Source organism: Sinocyclocheilus anshuiensis, unplaced genomic scaffold (assembly GCF_001515605.1).
Source record: "Sinocyclocheilus anshuiensis isolate Anshui unplaced genomic scaffold, SAMN03320099.WGS_v1.1 scaffold742, whole genome shotgun sequence".
In the NCBI taxonomy this organism is placed as follows: domain Eukaryota; kingdom Metazoa; phylum Chordata; class Actinopteri; order Cypriniformes; family Cyprinidae; genus Sinocyclocheilus; species Sinocyclocheilus anshuiensis.
This window is the reverse complement of record NW_015544169.1, coordinates 370,215-386,753: the sequence shown is the minus strand read 5'-3', so window position 1 is coordinate 386,753 and position 16,539 is coordinate 370,215. Positions and strand designations below refer to the sequence as shown.

General features: G+C 38.9%; 1 protein-coding gene across 2 annotated transcripts; it reads left to right on the top strand.

Annotated features, from left to right (window-relative positions):
* Nucleotides 1-471: 471 nt before the first annotated feature.
* LOC107695988 (synaptotagmin-14-like) lies at nt 472-16,352 on the top strand. 2 transcript variants are annotated; one of them, XM_016496121.1, is made up of 10 exons: nt 748-781; nt 3,630-3,677; nt 5,719-5,789; nt 6,016-6,702; nt 9,274-9,417; nt 9,506-9,729; nt 10,992-11,429; nt 11,539-11,719; nt 11,881-11,937; nt 14,759-16,352. In XM_016496121.1, exons 4-10 carry the CDS (start codon nt 6,057-6,059, stop codon nt 15,073-15,075), a joined length of 2,007 nt encoding a protein of 668 aa, XP_016351607.1. In that variant the 5' UTR covers nt 748-781; nt 3,630-3,677; nt 5,719-5,789; nt 6,016-6,056; the 3' UTR covers nt 15,076-16,352. The 2 variants fall into 2 exon arrangements, with proteins under 2 accessions (XP_016351608.1, XP_016351607.1); XM_016496122.1 differs by lacking the exon at nt 6,016-6,702 and having other exon boundaries at nt 472-781; nt 5,640-5,789.
* Nucleotides 16,353-16,539: the final 187 nt, after the last annotated feature.

Here is a 16,539-nt window from a genome sequence, read left to right as displayed (position 1 = left end):
TAGTTTCATTTTCGTAGCAGACAAAAGGGACATTTACATTTTTTGACTACTTAAAGAAAACATACCAGGTTGGTATTTTCAACAACGTTTGGTTACTTTTTTTTAACGTTGTACAACAACAGCACTCCAATTGCAGCCAAAATACAAAGTTGTGAAAAGTTGTAAAAACGTGTTGTGTTTACTGGGTAAGTGATATCATTTGCGCACTATGTGCCAGCATTGGTCATCAAGTGCTTTACTGTAGCTGTCAAACTGACTGAGTGGTCTAAGGCGCCAGACTCAACACATATCAAACCTTCTCAGTTGCTGAGGTTTCTGGTCTCCGAATAGAGGCGTGGGTTCAAATCCCACTTCTGACAAGAGACTTTTACTGTGAATGGTTAAAAAGTAGCTCAAACTAAATTAAAGCCAACGTTATAATTTCTATGACTTCTATGGGGGGAACTTCTGAATCTCGGCAGCATATCTGCAAGCGTCCGCATATGACTGAATCACAGCCGTGCTGATAGCTACTCGGAACCGCAGCTGATATCAACCAGCTTACCTCATTCACCCCCTAACACGACTCATTTTTAAGCGTTATGATAAGTAGCTTCTTAAGCTTACAATTGCACGCTGCCACTTTTACAGTGTAGACTATGTTTTTGTCTCGCGCGCTGCAGCATGCACCACTGTCCCAGTGCATTCTCTCCTCCCTATAGCTCTCAATAACAGCATGGAAACACTTTCTCTCTACACCACCCCTTATCACGTCCCATTCACAGCATCATGGCGTTTGAGGGTGAGTATCATCACTGACCAGCGTGGGTAGGGTACACCGTGATCTTTATAGCTAACAACATAGAACTGGGTGGGTCTGAACGTACTTTTGCGCGAGACGATTAGGGGTGTTAAACGTAAGCGGTTTTATTATATTATTAAGTGTAAGTTTTAATGCATTTTGGTCATTAGCTGGTTTGTGCTAATGCGGACACAGCCATATAAAGTAATGCAAGCGTATTGCATGAAATAACAGCCAAATGCAATACAATAACGCTTTTTAAATGAAGTAAAGTCATTGAAAAAAAATGTATGTGCAAAGACGGAAATATCCTGAATTCATAGTCTGCTTTGTTTGTTTGTTGATATTATGCCGTCGCGTTATGAAATGGTCAGTGTTTTTATAGCAGCATGTGAGCGCGGTCTCCATCTGTTATCCATGTCTTTGACCCGCCAGGTGGTCCAATGAAGTTGTATTTGTAATACTACAAGATGGCTTAGCTACTTGCTGATACATTGTCATCTGGTGTGTTTTGCCATTAGTAAAAAAAAAATAAAAAAATAAAATACCTGAAGGATTTTGACGTTAAATAGGCCACAGCTTTAATAATATATAGCTGAATGATACTGAATGGTACTGAATGATAACATATTGACATGCTGCTATTTCAATTTAAAGATAACCATTCTACCCTGACCAAAACATGGCAATACCATGATAATTGTTTGTATTTAGTGTGTTTATGAAGACCAATAGCTTACATTGTCAGATAATTACCTGAAAACGCAAAATGTTAAAATCTGAAGACACTTTTAATAACCTAAATAACTCATACTCTTGAAAAATAGAAGTGGAAATGCCTGAGTATCAACTCTAACTAAAGAGACTGGCAATAATATGGTGAAATTGTTTTTAAAGTGATAATTCATGCAAAAAGTAAATGCGGTTACTCCCATTCATGTTGTTCTGACTTTCTTCCGTGAAACAAGAAATTAGAAATTTTGAAGAAAGCCATGGTTGATCTTTTCCATCCAAACAATGACCATGAACTGAAGATGTCAGGTCTCAGAAGTTACTGTAAAAGTATCATTAAAAAAATAAAAATAAATAATTAAAAACATTACAAAATAATTCAGCACAGCAGATGCTGGGATACATAGTCCAGATGAGGGGGAATTTTGATATTTAATTTCTATAAGCTTTCTATTTTGGTTTTAGTTTTAGTCTTAAATCTTAAACTTGTTTCATTTGGTTGCAACATTACTAATTTTCACTTAAGATTTTTTTTTTCATTATTATTATTTTATTTCAGAATATGAAAACGATTTTTATCTTTAGATTTAATAACACTGTAAAAAACCCCCAGAAATTTCAGTTTTTGACCTGTTCTAGCGCTCTTTGGAGTGTTCTTTCATGAATAAACAATCTGTCATATTTAGGCAGATTTTTTTTTTAATTCACAAAACTGATCTGAATGATTCATTGACAAATCCAGTAGGCCTGCAGTGTTCAGGTATTTTCATTGCATAAAAAAAGACTGAGCAGGACATACTTTTGTGTTTCCAACGAAATAACAAAATCATATAGGTTTTGAACAACATGAGGATGAAAAGTCCAAAAGCTTGTATCTGGAAAGGTGAGTCAGAATAAAACTCCACAGGCCACATGGGTGATCGCCAGCACATTTGTAAGTCAGAGATGCTGCGTCCTAATGTGCCTACTTATTCTACGCCCTTAAAGTATGTACTTTTTTTGGTGAGGAAAAAGTACACACTTTTGAGTGTGTAGTAGAAGAGAAGGCAAGCTTTGGGACATACTATCATATCATACAATTGCGTCTTTAACGGATGCTCTGTCGCATAGATACACGCACCCTGTAACTGTAAACTGGCCTGTCAATCATCTTGTCACAGTTAACATCCTCCACACTTCATTTCATTTAACTTCCTACCGTACTGGAGAGAAAAGAAGTAGCCCACTGATCTGCCAGCCGCGGGTCTTTATGTGGAGAACTCTGCTCATATTTTCTACTTAATGATGCATTTAAAAGTTAACGACCAAATGGATGTTTATAAAAGTTTACATTGCTGTTGCAGATGAAATATAACACAGATAACATTAAATAAATATTTTTAACAGGTTAAATGTTGATTATTAGTAACTTAAACCCCCTTTATCTAAACCTCTCTACTTAACCGTAGGTCGTGCACATCCACCATGTTTGTAGTTTTTTTTTATGCTTTTTATTTGTGTTTGTAGTTCTCAACCGAATCCTTCGTCAAAGTGCAATGGATTGTGGGTATTATAAGCCATTAGAGTGTGCACGGATCCACACTTCAAAAATCTACCTGAAATAGTAGACCATCCGGGGACTTCTGGCATACTCTTTTCAACATACTATGCTTTGGGGCACACTTAGTCTAATCTCACTTACTATTTAGGATGGATATTATGAAACATTGGGATGCAGGGAGAGTGTTCGCTTGTCATCCTGCCTCCTTTATACTGTCCATTTCCTATTTCCTGTCATGTGATCAGTCTCATGACAGGCAGACCCAGACTCATTTAAAGACATACACGCATTAAAACAGGTAAGAGGAATAAAATGGCTAAGATATCATGTAAATCCATAAAACTCAAATATATATAAAATCATCATAATACATATTGAGTGGATTAAAACGTGTGACAGTGTCACAAGTGCATGTAAGAGAGATATCATGACTGTCACCGGCAACATTTTAACAGCTAAGTATTTTGAACTTTGTCCTCGTATTGCGCATGTAGAATTGTAGAATTGTCAAGTCGATGACGTCAAAGAGAGTTAGTAGGCACTTTCTTGATTGCAAGTGCTGTTTCCTGTCCTCAGGTGGGGGGCGGAGCTGTGGTGTTCATGAACTCATCTGCGCTAGAAGAGGTGAGAGCATCTTCCTCATCCATGATAACATGCACCAATTGCTCCTGAATATTAATTGTGTTAGTGCTTTATCCTTTTTAATAGATCAAATATTTTTGTACCCCCTCACCTCCCTTGTCCCACACTTCTATCAATTATGAATGACCTATCAAGTTTGGTGAACAAAAACAAGCGTCATTATTAATTCATGACAAAGGATTGCGTTACTATAAGAAGGAAGACCTCTGTGTAAACAACACAATTTCTACTACTTAGTGGCGGATATTTAAATAATCATGTCTTTGTCTCCGTCTGTCACAGCCACAGAGCAAAGGGAAAAATTGAGCATAGTGGCTTTGCCTTATGGGATTTGAGTTCATATGGATTAGCAAATTTGCATTTGCTTGCATTATCACATGATGGGGTAACTCATAGATCTGAATAGTATACTGTTAAGTACATGTAGAAAGATATTTTCTGTAGTAAAAAAAAAGATCTTTACATGTACAGTACAAAATGCCATTCAGTGCTTTATAGTCTAAACTTGGTGGTGTTTTAAGTGAGCACTAATTAGTGGTCGTGTATTAGGTACATTTCAGTGTCTCTGAAACATATCTTCCAAATTATTCTGTATTAATAGTCTGTCAGCCCCATGATATCCCTGTCTATCTATGGTCCAATTAGCATGTGGACATGTGTTTGCCACTTATATACAAGTCAATCCAGTTTCAGGTTAATGTAGGGTAGGTTCCAATGGAAGGTCCAGTGGTATTGTGTGCACAAAGTGTGAAGGGGCATCTAGTTACCTTAGACTAGTGAATTATTCAGCACTGGGAGAGATAGATTGAAGACGGGTGCTATAGATTCACTCATTGCAAGAGATGGAAGGCAAACCTTTTAAATATCATGGCCTAACTGATCTACGAGGAATCAAAAAAACATTGGCAGAGGAGAAATAAAGGTATCGTTGTCCACAAACTGCCTAAACGAAGAGATTATTGGATTTAAGAGATATTGAAGGACTCCTGTTACCTGCAGATTGTGGTAATATTTGCTGGAGTGTTGAGTGCTTTTACAGTTTTTTTTCTGATCGTAATGCAGAGTTTGGTTTAAATAAACTGTGACCAATGTATATTTCATGATCTGTTGAAGAAGCAGAGAAAGTCTGTGCTTTACTCTCATGTTTGTACTATAAGTAGGAGGTTCATTGAAGGTTTATATTCAAATCTGATCTTAGTCTTATTTTAGTATGTAATACCTAGATATATGAAAGGTCTATATGAACAGCTTATTAATGTGTAAAAGTTAATAGTCGATCATTGATGGGGTCCAAAAGTCTGAGACAACTTTAAAAACAGTATTTTTTGCTGTGACATAAACTGAAGAAATAATTTAGATACAACATTTTCACTAATAAAATTTGACACTGATCTGGTACAAAAGTCGAGATTGCTTTGTACGTTTTCAATCAAATATTTCACTTAAATTGTTACGATATATAAATATACTTTAAAAATGTATATTAAATCGTACAATGCAAAATAGTGGTCATAACTTTTGGTCCCACATTATTTTGGTCTATACATTTAACTTGTAAGAATGACTAATTTAGGATTTAATTTCTAAGTGAGTAGCAGTTGCTCTGAGTGATCTTATGCAATATATGAAGGGCATCAAACTGTCTGAAAGTTCTCTAAAGCTGTCTAGTCATCCATCCATATTAATAAAACCATGAAGGTAATAGAGCAACGGCAGTGTGATTTGTACTATATTGACACTGAGACTAACTTTTCCTTTAAGGAAATGATACCAAGGTTTGTTGCCCTGTCATTACTGGAGGAACTCATGATAGCATCCATCACCATCTACAGGGCTTTTCTGTTATCTACGTAGATCAAATTCTCAACTCTTGACCTTTACTTTCTCAGCTTTTATCCTCCAACCCTATGCTTTCTCTTTCTCTGTTTCTCTTTTTTCCTTTAGTATCTCCTGAACTGCTAGGTGTCCTGTCCTCCATTGCTATCTTCATGGCCGTGATCGCTCTGTTTTTTCTATACCTCAGCAGCAAGCTGTCAGTGGAGAGTCCAAGCAGTGATCTGCCACATTTGGAAGGTTTTAACAAAGGTTTGCAAGGTAAATACTTAAAGAGTTTTCAATGAATGCATACACTGTTCACATGTATATGGCCGTGTATCGAATCCTAGTGAGCAGTCTTTGTACAATTTTAAATGGATCTTAGAAATGCTAGTTTTTAAAACACTTGTATGTCATCCTTGGTCCTTAAATACGACATGCTTACAAACACAATGTTACTGGTGAAAGATCCTAATGATTAATGTGCCAGTTGACTCTTCAACAGAATTTGTGGTCAGTTAGCAGACACACCAAAGGCACAAAGCAATGGCGTTTTTCAAGAGCTTCCAACAGAGCCTCCCTTCTGTCAGTTCCCTCTTGGACTCTGTCACAAACACCGTCTCAACTGCTGTGGACGATTTGTCCTCTGCAGTGAGTGATGTCACCTACACTGTCAGTGACCAACTATCGGAGCAGGTCAATACAATCATCAACAAAGTACAGCCCGAAGAGGATGACAAATCCGGGAAAGAGGAGGCTGAGGGTTCTGAAGAAGAAGTCCGAAAGGAGAGGAGGAACAGCAAGCTGAAGCATCAGGAGACAGAAGGTAATGCTGCGGACAGTGGAGAAGGAGAAGGTCGGAAGAGCCGAAAATCGAAAAAGAACTCTATGTGGACTATTGAAATAAATGAAGAGGAAAACCAGAGGGAGAAAGAAAGACAAGAGGAAGCAAGAAAAACTGAGGAGGAGGAGTGGGAGTGGTGTTACGCCCCCGCTAAAGGTTGGTATCGTAAAAAGAGGGACCCAAACCAACCACAAAGCTTGTCTCTGACCTCAGAAAACCAGAAAGGGAACAATGACCAAGCATCAAAAGAGGCAGAGTCTGTCGCTCAGGAAGAGAACGCTTCCTCGTCTGGCAAACACAAGGAGGAAGGTGACAACCACAATGAAAATGCTACTGGGATGCACCCAGGTAATAGTCAGAAAACGCAGGACTCTCAGGAAATGTCTGGTGATACTGATACATCAGCATCAAAGTATGAAAAGAATAGAGAGCACAATAGTGTTGAGGAAGATGATACAGGCAGAAAAAAATACAAAGGAGGTAAAGGTGAGACTGGATGCTGGATTTGCTGTGTTGTGCTTTTCTAACAGGATGGTTCTATATCACCGGTTCTCTTTGATTTTCCATTGTTCCCTTCATTCCACGCTAGGTTTCAACCAAGGACACACACAAATGGACCTTTCTCTTTATAATATTTGCTGACTTACTCCTGGACCAGGGCCATCATAATGGGAGAACAACCAGGAAATTGTCATGTGACCATGGTGGCCAACTAGGGTTCTCTATGGCAGGGGTTTTCAACCTGTGGGGCGTGAGCATCAGTTAATTCAGAGACATTCACTTGAGGATTTATGAATACGAGTTAGCAAATATTTAGCCATCCACTAGGGGGCAATCTGACTCCCACTGCTAGTCAACAGTTAGAGCAGAGTTGGCTCGAGTATCAGTCACGCTTATTGACAGTGTAAGATGATTTACGGTTAGCCATGTCGGAAATCCAACCACGGATTGGCATATTGTTATCTCAGAAACAGGCTCAGCCATCACATTAAATCAGGTAAACTGGTTATATATTTATGTTTCAGTATAATTACGCACGCTATACCAGGGGCGGTTCTAAACCCTTTTTAGGTGGGTTTCAGCCCCCCTGTCTGTCACCTTAGCCCCCCAAAACTATCTTAACAATCAGGCCAGTGCTGCTTCCTCAAGAAAGTTTTTCATTCTCACGTGTTTTAAGTCTTGTCAGTTTAAACATTAAAGTAATTTTGAATTCGAATGAAATTAGACAAACTTGGGGGGGCGCATGTCCTAAAAGGTTGTTCGCTTCATTCCACGCTAGGTTTCAACCAAGGACACACACAAATGGACCTTTCTCTTTATAATATTTGCTGACTTACTCCTGGACCAGGGCCATCATAATGGGAGAACAACCAGGAAAATTGTCATGTGACCATGGTGGCCAACTAGGGTTCTCTATGGCAGGGGTTTTCAACCTATGGGGCGTGAGCATCACTTAATTCAGAGACATTCACAGGCCAGTGCTGCTTCCTCAAGAAAGTTTTTCATTCTCACGTGTTTTAAGTCTTGTCAGTTTAAACATTAAAGTAATTTTGAATTCGAATGAAATTAGACAAACTTGGGGGGGCGCATGTCCTAAAAGGTTGAAAACCCCTGCTCTATGGCAGTGGTTCCCAAATGTGGTCCCAGAGTACCCCCAACCCAAAATCGATCTGAGAATATCAGAATCCATTCACTTTTTTCCTGCTTACATGTTCATGGGTCATATCCGATCTGTGGGAGGAAAAAATTGTTATTGGGTCACTTGAACCATATGATGAATGCAGCCATAATGTGCAGAGTTGGGGATACTCCAGGACTAAATTTGGGAACCACTGGTCTATGGCATAGCTTGCTCAGTCTTGTACCTGGAGATCTATCTTCCAGCATAGTTGACCTTCAATCCTAATTAAAAAGCATCTTAACCAGCTACCAAAGACTTTAAAGAACACTTGATAATTACAAATATTTAAGTTAAAGCAGGCTTGGAACTTAGAAAATCAGATCTTCAAGAACAGGAATGAGCACCACTGGCCTACTCACTGGACCCAGGAAAGATGGGGGAGAACTATAAAAACTATGTCCCAGACCTTGTGAATTTTATTGACGGCCCTGCTTTTACTGATGTTTTCCTGTTTATAGGTGAAGTGTGTAATGTTTTCACTGCTAAAATACTTTCATATCCCAATTTGACATGTAGAGATGACTTTAAGCCATTTATTGGCTGACTTCTTGAAGAGTAGAACACTGTAGCCAACTTGTCAACTTCTAATTTAACAAAGGATATCAGTTTTGTGGTGGTGCTACCTGTTTCCTCGAACAGTGGAAGTGGACTTGGGGTGTGATGAAAGGTTTGGAGTAGGAGAGTGTGGGAAACCTGTTTGAAAACAGTCATTACTTTTGTGTTTGGTGCCAGTAGTTTTGTCTCAAAAATTAAACACTTCACCTTTAAAAATTATGTTACTCTCATGTTGTGCCAAAACTGGCTAAAGCTGTTTCTTTTTTTCATCAAACACAAAAGTAGGAATTTTTTAATACTGGATGCGAATGCAGGCTAGTTGCAAGCATCTGGGGAGAATTCGCTAGATTATCAGTGATGAATTATTTAAATTTCTGTCCCTTTTTTCTGTCTCTTCTCTGCCTCTTGTACTTCATATGAAACTATCATATCGATCATGAAGATTTTATTTTATGGTGTGTGTGTGTGTGTTTTTTCTTTTTGAAGCCGGTAGCTATGAAATCTGTGTAAAGATTCTTAAAATATTTGTTTTAAAATACCAGTGAGTTTGAAATTATAAGAGGGTAGGAAAATTAATAATCACTCCTTCTCCTTTTTCATACCACGGATCGGCAAAAGGTTTACAGTAGGATATTTTAGGGCATTTTTAGAATCTGAAATTGTAGATCTCCATTCTTTCTTAGACGGGGGTTGTCCAGAGAAAGGATCATCTGAGAGTGAGGACGAAATTCCAAATAGACACAAGGACTCTCATCAGCAGAGAAGTGGGTGGAGAAACAAGGATACTGAGAATGAGGATTGCAGCAGTGAGGCCTCTGCTGAGCAGGGTAAAATATTGTACACCGTCTGATGAAATACTCTTAATTATGTGGTAATCAGGATGTAATCTTTTTGCATTTTTGTCTCACTATCCAGTTAAAAGGAAAAAAGGTTCAAGTTCCCTGAATGAACTTCAGCCTCCACCGTACCGGGACAAAGACGATCTCAAGTGTGGCTCAAGGGGCCGCAGTGACTCAGCAGAGGGCAGTGGAAGTGAGATCAGCGAGGGCAGTGAAGACCCTGAGGACACAGAGAGTTACCTGAATAAGGGCTGTGAGCAGGACGCCCCCAGTGACAGCACAGCTGTTTTGGGCCCGGAGGTGAGCGACTCGGCCCGTCGTTTCCGGTGTGTTCTTCTATGAGAATCACGGTCCTACCTACAGATGCTCTTATTCACCAATGAAACTGATGAAATCCACACACAGTGTTGTTAATATGTCTCCAAGAGAGCTGTTCACTGCAGTTAATGTAGAGACAAATATTTGCAAACATTTTTTTTTTCACAAATCCCATGTTTTTTGACATGAGATTAAAAAAAAATCCATTTTGTTTTCTTTGAGTCAGAGTGTGTTCATCCACAATAATGCTTTTGCAATGCCAAACTGATAAACTAAGACGCCTGTCATCAATTTCTCTTCAATTATTTTTTTCCCCTGTCTGTTTGGATTCCCATTCACTAGTGTCCTCTCTTTTAGACTCTTGTGAAGTAATGTTTTCAGCTGATTATTAAAATTTCATTTCATTGTCACATGAGTCATTTCACTGATGGTTTTAATTATGAGGAGCAAGGAGGACAGTTCAAGGATTCTCATGCTGGGGTTTGGCTCATTCTGGCCACATCTGGTAAGTTTGCCTTTGAGTTTGCCTGTGATTGGAGACACTAAAAGCCTGAATACTGACATAGACTTCTTGTACTATACATGAAACCAGGCTACTTCGGTGAGCGTCGTATCATGAGGAATCATATTCCTTGATCTTTGGAGGCGAAATTTCATAGTACTATATACAGTAACTCTCAGTAGTCAAAACTTACTTCCCAGTCCAAAAAGAGCATTTATTGAAACTAAGCTGCAAAAACAGCATTCTAAACTTTAATAACTTTCTGATGTCAAATTAATACATTTCAAAACATGACCATCAACATACCAATGATGACTATTCAGTGTTTCCAAACTATCCATGTTCATTTTGCTATTGGAAAATTGAAAGTTAGCCAAACGTTTTACTTCTCCTGGATGTGTGTAGCACCTGTCACTCTGCATATCTGTCCGAAGACTCCTAACAATGGGAAAGACCTAACCTTTATTCTTAACAAGGTTCCTGATTATTAATTTCCGATCTTAACTGTTTCAGTGACATTTCGGGCAGATTGAAAAACATCCATAAAAAGTAAATTATGACATCAAGAAGAATAAGATAACTACAAAAACTATGATATGACCTCCTTAATGGTCTTTATAGGACCACCTTGTCACCAGCACAGGCACCCTCAAGAACTTTGACCTGTTTATTTTTTAAATACAGATCCATAAATTACCATTTCCTCTATCCCATCTGCCCTGTCTTTCCCTTTCTCTGACAGGACAGCTTACTCCCACCCCTTCCAGAAACATATGAACCAGAGGCACTGGGGAAATATGGCACACTGGATGTGGCATTTGAATATGACCCCAGTGAACAACGGCTTGCGGTGACCGTGACCGCTGCCACAGATATTCCAACCCTTAGGAGCACAGGGAACATTTCCTGGCAGGTCCACCTGGTTCTACTGCCCACCAAGAAGCAGAGGGCCAAGACAGGAGTGCAGAAGGGACCCTGTCCCATCTTCACAGAGACATTTCGGTTCTCATGCGTGGAGAAGGAGGCCTTGGGGGACTATGCAGTCCGGTTCCGTCTCTACAGTGTACGGCGCATGAAGAAGGAGAAGGTCCTAGGGCAGAAGGTGTTCTACTTAACCAAACTCAATCTGCAGGGCAAGCTTGCTCTGCCTGTTACACTAGAACCTGGCACATCCGTTCCTGTAAGCAGTGTTTGTGTGCATGCAGTATACTTTTTCCATAGCCAATACGATTTCAGCGTTAGAACTATCCATTTTGTAATAGTAATCCATTAATATTACTATTCGTCAGGTCTGTGGATCAGTGGTGAGTGTCTCTCGTAGTGCGGGAGCTCTGTCATACCACTCCACTGGTGAATCCTCCACTCCAGAGCTTCTGTTGGGTCTCCTCTACAACTCCACCACAGGAAGACTGTCTGCCGAGGTTATTAAAGGCAGCCATTTTAAAAACTCTGCCACCGATAAACTGCCCAGTAAGAAATGCAAGAGTCCACCTGCTTAATCCTCTTAAAAGCAAACTTGTTTCATGCATGTGCATTCTTGATGCTTTTTCTGTGTTCTGCTTGTAACTGAACTGCTCTCCTTTTATCTGTGACTCTATCATATTCCCTTTTTTCTGTGTCCTGTCCTGTAGTTGGCCTGTTTTGTTGTGTAAAACGCTTCATTAGTGGGCAACTATATATCATGAGAGGTAAGTTTACTGCCATGTCAAAAGCTCAAAACCACACATTTAACACTCTCCTACTTTGTCTGCTTTACTCAACTGCATCTACATTTTACTGCCATTGTGTGTTCAGTCAAGTCTCTTTGCACTGTATTTGTAGACTCCTTGTCATTTGTAGATTTGTAGAATCCTGTTGAATACATTTAAAATGTTTGTGACAAATATGCAAAAAATAAAAAAAAACAGGAAGGGGGCCAACACTTTTTCACACCACTGTAGGTCTACAGTAAATTAACCCCAAATCTCGCTGGGAGGGCAATACCAATATTTTTTAATGTATAAATCTGCTGTGAATTCATTTCGCCCTCCTGGCATGTCTTTGAAGGGCTACTAACCAGATCTAATAGCCCTTCAAAGACATGTCAATAAACCCAGCAAACCAAGGAAGTAAGGTTTGGCTAGTTAGTATGGTCCTGTTAGTCACTGCTGGACGTTATTTTCCTGTGGCTCTAGCTCTAGAATCATTTGTCACATGGCATTTATGGCTCAGTTCATTGGCTCAGCACAGTCGCATACTTCTGGGTCCAAAGCAACTGCCATCGAGAATGGGAATGCTAACGGTTAGATTTCTCAGTCATCTGATTAGCCAGAATATGCAGAAAGTGCGATTTCTCAGGACACCTATTTCAGTGGGTTTTAAAGGGTGGTAGAGACATGGGGATATTTATGAGTGGTGAAAAATCACTAACTCACCAGTAGTGAATCCTAGTTTGCATACTAATGCCAGCCATACACTACACAAATTTTAAAGCTGCTGGATCACTGTTCCTTTCACACCACATCACATGTTTTGGGTATCATGAAGTTTCTGTGGTTTGCACATTACACAACGGATCAGCAACTGGGAGTCACACATTGCACAATATTTCATTAGAAAGAATCCCTTACAACTCAGTCTTGTTTACAAAACACATGTGCAGGAAGAGATACAGGGAATGCCATAAGACTACGACTCCTCCCCTTGAAGTAACTAGGGGAGTAACTAGTTACATGTAACGGCGTTACGTAATTTAATTACAAAATAAATGTAACTGTAATCAGTTACAGTTACTAAGAAAAAATGTGTAATTAAATTACAGTTACTTATGAAAATGTTAACGATTACAAAGGGGATTACATTTGAATATTTACACACATCCACATACAGATTTAATTGATTTATTTCCCAAATTGCACTGACTACTCTGAGACATACGGCCCTATAATTTCCGCGATGCGGAAAGCATAGACTGGTTCGTTGAATCCAGTCATAAAAACGGAATTCCTATAGCCTAACGCGGACGGAATATGCCACATTTTGGACGAATAAATCAAAAGTACGTCAGTGCACTTGAATCAAAACGATATGGCATAGGCCTACTGAAGCTCGCGGTGTTTTCAGCCTCTGCCGCCTCAATATATGAGTACATGAAAACAAAAACATAATCTCTAGAACTGTTCTGAGTCACTTCATGAGCGTTTTACTTATTTTGAGAAAGCTATCGTCATATCATACAAAGAGACACCAATGTTTCAGGAGTTTAATACACAGAATAGGACACATACTTATTAGATAACCTTATTTGAATCGATGTATATGTTTTTATTTATTATTATTTTTTTAATTAACTATTATCATCTTAATTCAAATGATAAAGGATTTTGAAAGTCTGACATTGTTGAGCACTACTGTAAGATTAACCCTGCATGGTGTAAATGTTTGAAAATGATTAACAGTTGCAAATAAACATTCATTAGAAATTTAGAAAAGTAATCAAAAGTAATAAGTTACATTACTTTAATAAAGTAATTGAAAAAGTTACACTACTATTACATTTTAAATAGGGTAACTTGTAACCTGTAATCTATTACATTTCCAAAGTAACCTTCCCAACACTGGCTGTAGGTTGTTGCCGATGTAATTTACAGTCAAAACACATTTCACACTGCAAGAGACTGGGTTGGCGACAGGTCCAGATATTTAGCCTGTTAAATATTTCTCGGGCAGCGGCGGCGCATTGGCACTTCTCTCAGATTGTGTCTTCAATATTTCACACTATCCAATCGTCACTCACTTGAATGAGCACTGATTGGCCTGAGATTTGGGGCTTTTATCTGCGATTACCAGAAAACGGGGCCTAGAATGATGTATACTCCGTATTACTCTACTTGTACTAACTACAAACTGCAATGGTGGTGTCAAAGTAAGTTTGACTTTAATTCTGGTTGTTAGCATCTTGCTTACCTCATTACCCTAAAAAATCCATAATGATTTAAAGTTCATAGATTGTAACACTGCTAAAGCAGCTTCACCTCACATTCACTGATCAGTTTTTCAACAACACAAATGTTCATGACAAACCTCTGAAAGTACTTTTTGTTGCGCAAGCAGCTGTGCAATGTTAGCTCAAAATGCATTCATGAATGCATACTTGGAAAATCCACCAGAAACAGTGTTATCTGGGTACTGATTGCCAATGTGATATAATTTGGCATTTGCTCTAATCTGGCATAATACATAGTATGATTTGTGTGTAAATCATGATTCGCCAAATATCTCCATGGCTTTTAGTAGTGTGCTATCATACAACTTTTTCTATTGCTGCAGTATAGAGTACTGTGCATAACATGAAAATGTATGCATAATGAGGTCATGTGATAATGTACTGCAATTATATGCAGGATACAGTATATATTGCACAGTAGTAGTACTCCTATCTGAACATAGCCCATGTGTTTAACTTGGTGCATGAGCTCAACATCACCAACAGGTGGGGCTCACTCACTTTTTCCCTTCCCTTTCCATCAGACACTTACGTGAAGCTTACAATGCTGGACTCCAAAGGCAAAGAGATGTCCAAATGTAAGACCTCCGTCTGCCGTGGCCAGCCCAACCCAACCTACAAAGAGACATTTGTCTTCCAGGTGGCACTGTTCCAGCTGTCTGAGGTCACCCTGCAGGTGTCGGTGTATAGTCGGCGGAGCAGCATGAAGAGGAGAGAGCGGGTGGGTTGGGTCGCTCTGGGCCTCAACAGCACCACAGAGGAACAAGAGGAGCATTGGACCCAGATGAAGGAGTCAGAGGGACAGCAGGTCTGCCAGTGGCACACGCTCCTCAATTCATAGGGGAGCAGGGAAACAATGCAGTGCGGTTTTTGTCCATCTGAAGGTTTAGTAGGACAGAATGAGAATAAATGAAAGGATTTGTTCACCCTAAAGTGAAAGTTCTTTCCTAATTTACTCCATGTTGCTCCGAACCCATATTACTTGCTTTCTTCATGAAACATCATCTATCATATGGCTTCAAAAGACTGGCAACTTGTCATTTTTTAATAGGAGTTTGACAGCCCCTATTTAGTGTCTTTATATTGAAAAGAATCTTCAGAATATTCTAGGAAAATCAAGTTTTGTGTTCCATAGAAGAAAGAAAGTCATAGGCGGTTTAGAATGGCATGAGGGTAAGTAAATGATGACAGAAGAGTGATATTTGAGACGTGAACTATTCAATTTAAGTAAACTTCTGCAAAATTTTGTGGGCAAATGTTCTTTTTCAACAGTATAGCGATGCATGAAGCACCGCTTACTCAGCAGTCACTTCCAAAACAAGCAAATCTGTGTTAAAATTTCAAAAACCTTGACTCTGATGTGAAATACGCATGGGGAAATTTTTCTCGTGTTATTCAGCTGAAATTCCCAATTGCATCAATTCCTACTGTGATTTAGATTGCATTTCGCCAACGGAATTCCTCCTTAAAGGTAAAGGTGGCCGCAACTTAATTTGTACAGTAGAGGAATCCTCCATGTTGGATGTGCTTTGACTTTCTAGAGAGACTGTGTTCCTCAGGATGGCAGTAATGGACCTGATGTTTTTTGCAGTGTTGGGATGGGAAGGCTGAAAAAGACGTCTTATGACGACATTAGGACATTGAACTGACCAACTGCCATCTGTACCAATTGTTTATTCCCAACAAAGCATAACTGTAACTCTACTGAATTACTGGCAGTTGCATAAGCATTGAAACTACTTGAGGTTTAGCCTTTGTACTTGACTTGCAAATATGCAAATACAAATATGCACTGCATGGTAACAGCTAAAGCATCAAGAGAAACATTCAGAATAAATATCAGACCAAAGCGCAAGACCACATACATAATTCTGTTTCATGAAGGGATATAGGGACTATTTCACACCAGCATTATTGAAAAATATTTAACATGAAAATGTACAAAAAGTAGGGCTGCTGAAGACTGTGTAAATGTAACTAATTTTACAAGTAACTCATGTCTAAATGTAACCGATGGAAATTTGAGCAATTTATCTCATGATTTTTGTTTTCATATTGTGTAAGTTAATGCTGCATTATGCATATGTTAATGCTGATTCAGGTTCAGTTTTAATCTTTGAACACTAAACATTTAATAAAATCTAAATTTACAAACACTTAGGCAATCTTTACTAATGTTATGAATGCCACTGTTGTAGCTTGGAAAAACAACTTTACAGTTAACTGATAATAATTGAATTCAGACATGTGCTTTCATATATTATAGAGAATTTATGTGTTTTTTAAAATATGTCAATGCAGTTTG

Excerpts from the sequence above, each read along its gene's own strand:
- LOC107695988 (XM_016496121.1), top strand. The coding sequence starts at position 6,057 with ATGGCGTTTTTCAAGAGCTTCCAACAGAGCCTCCCTTCTGTCAGTTCC. Across the intron at positions 9,418-9,505 it reads TGAGGCCTCTGCTGAGCAGG|TTAAAAGGAAAAAAGGTTCA; the intron begins GTAAAATATTGT and ends CTCACTATCCAG. Across the intron at positions 11,720-11,880 it reads TGCCACCGATAAACTGCCCA|TTGGCCTGTTTTGTTGTGTA; the intron begins GTAAGAAATGCA and ends CCTGTCCTGTAG.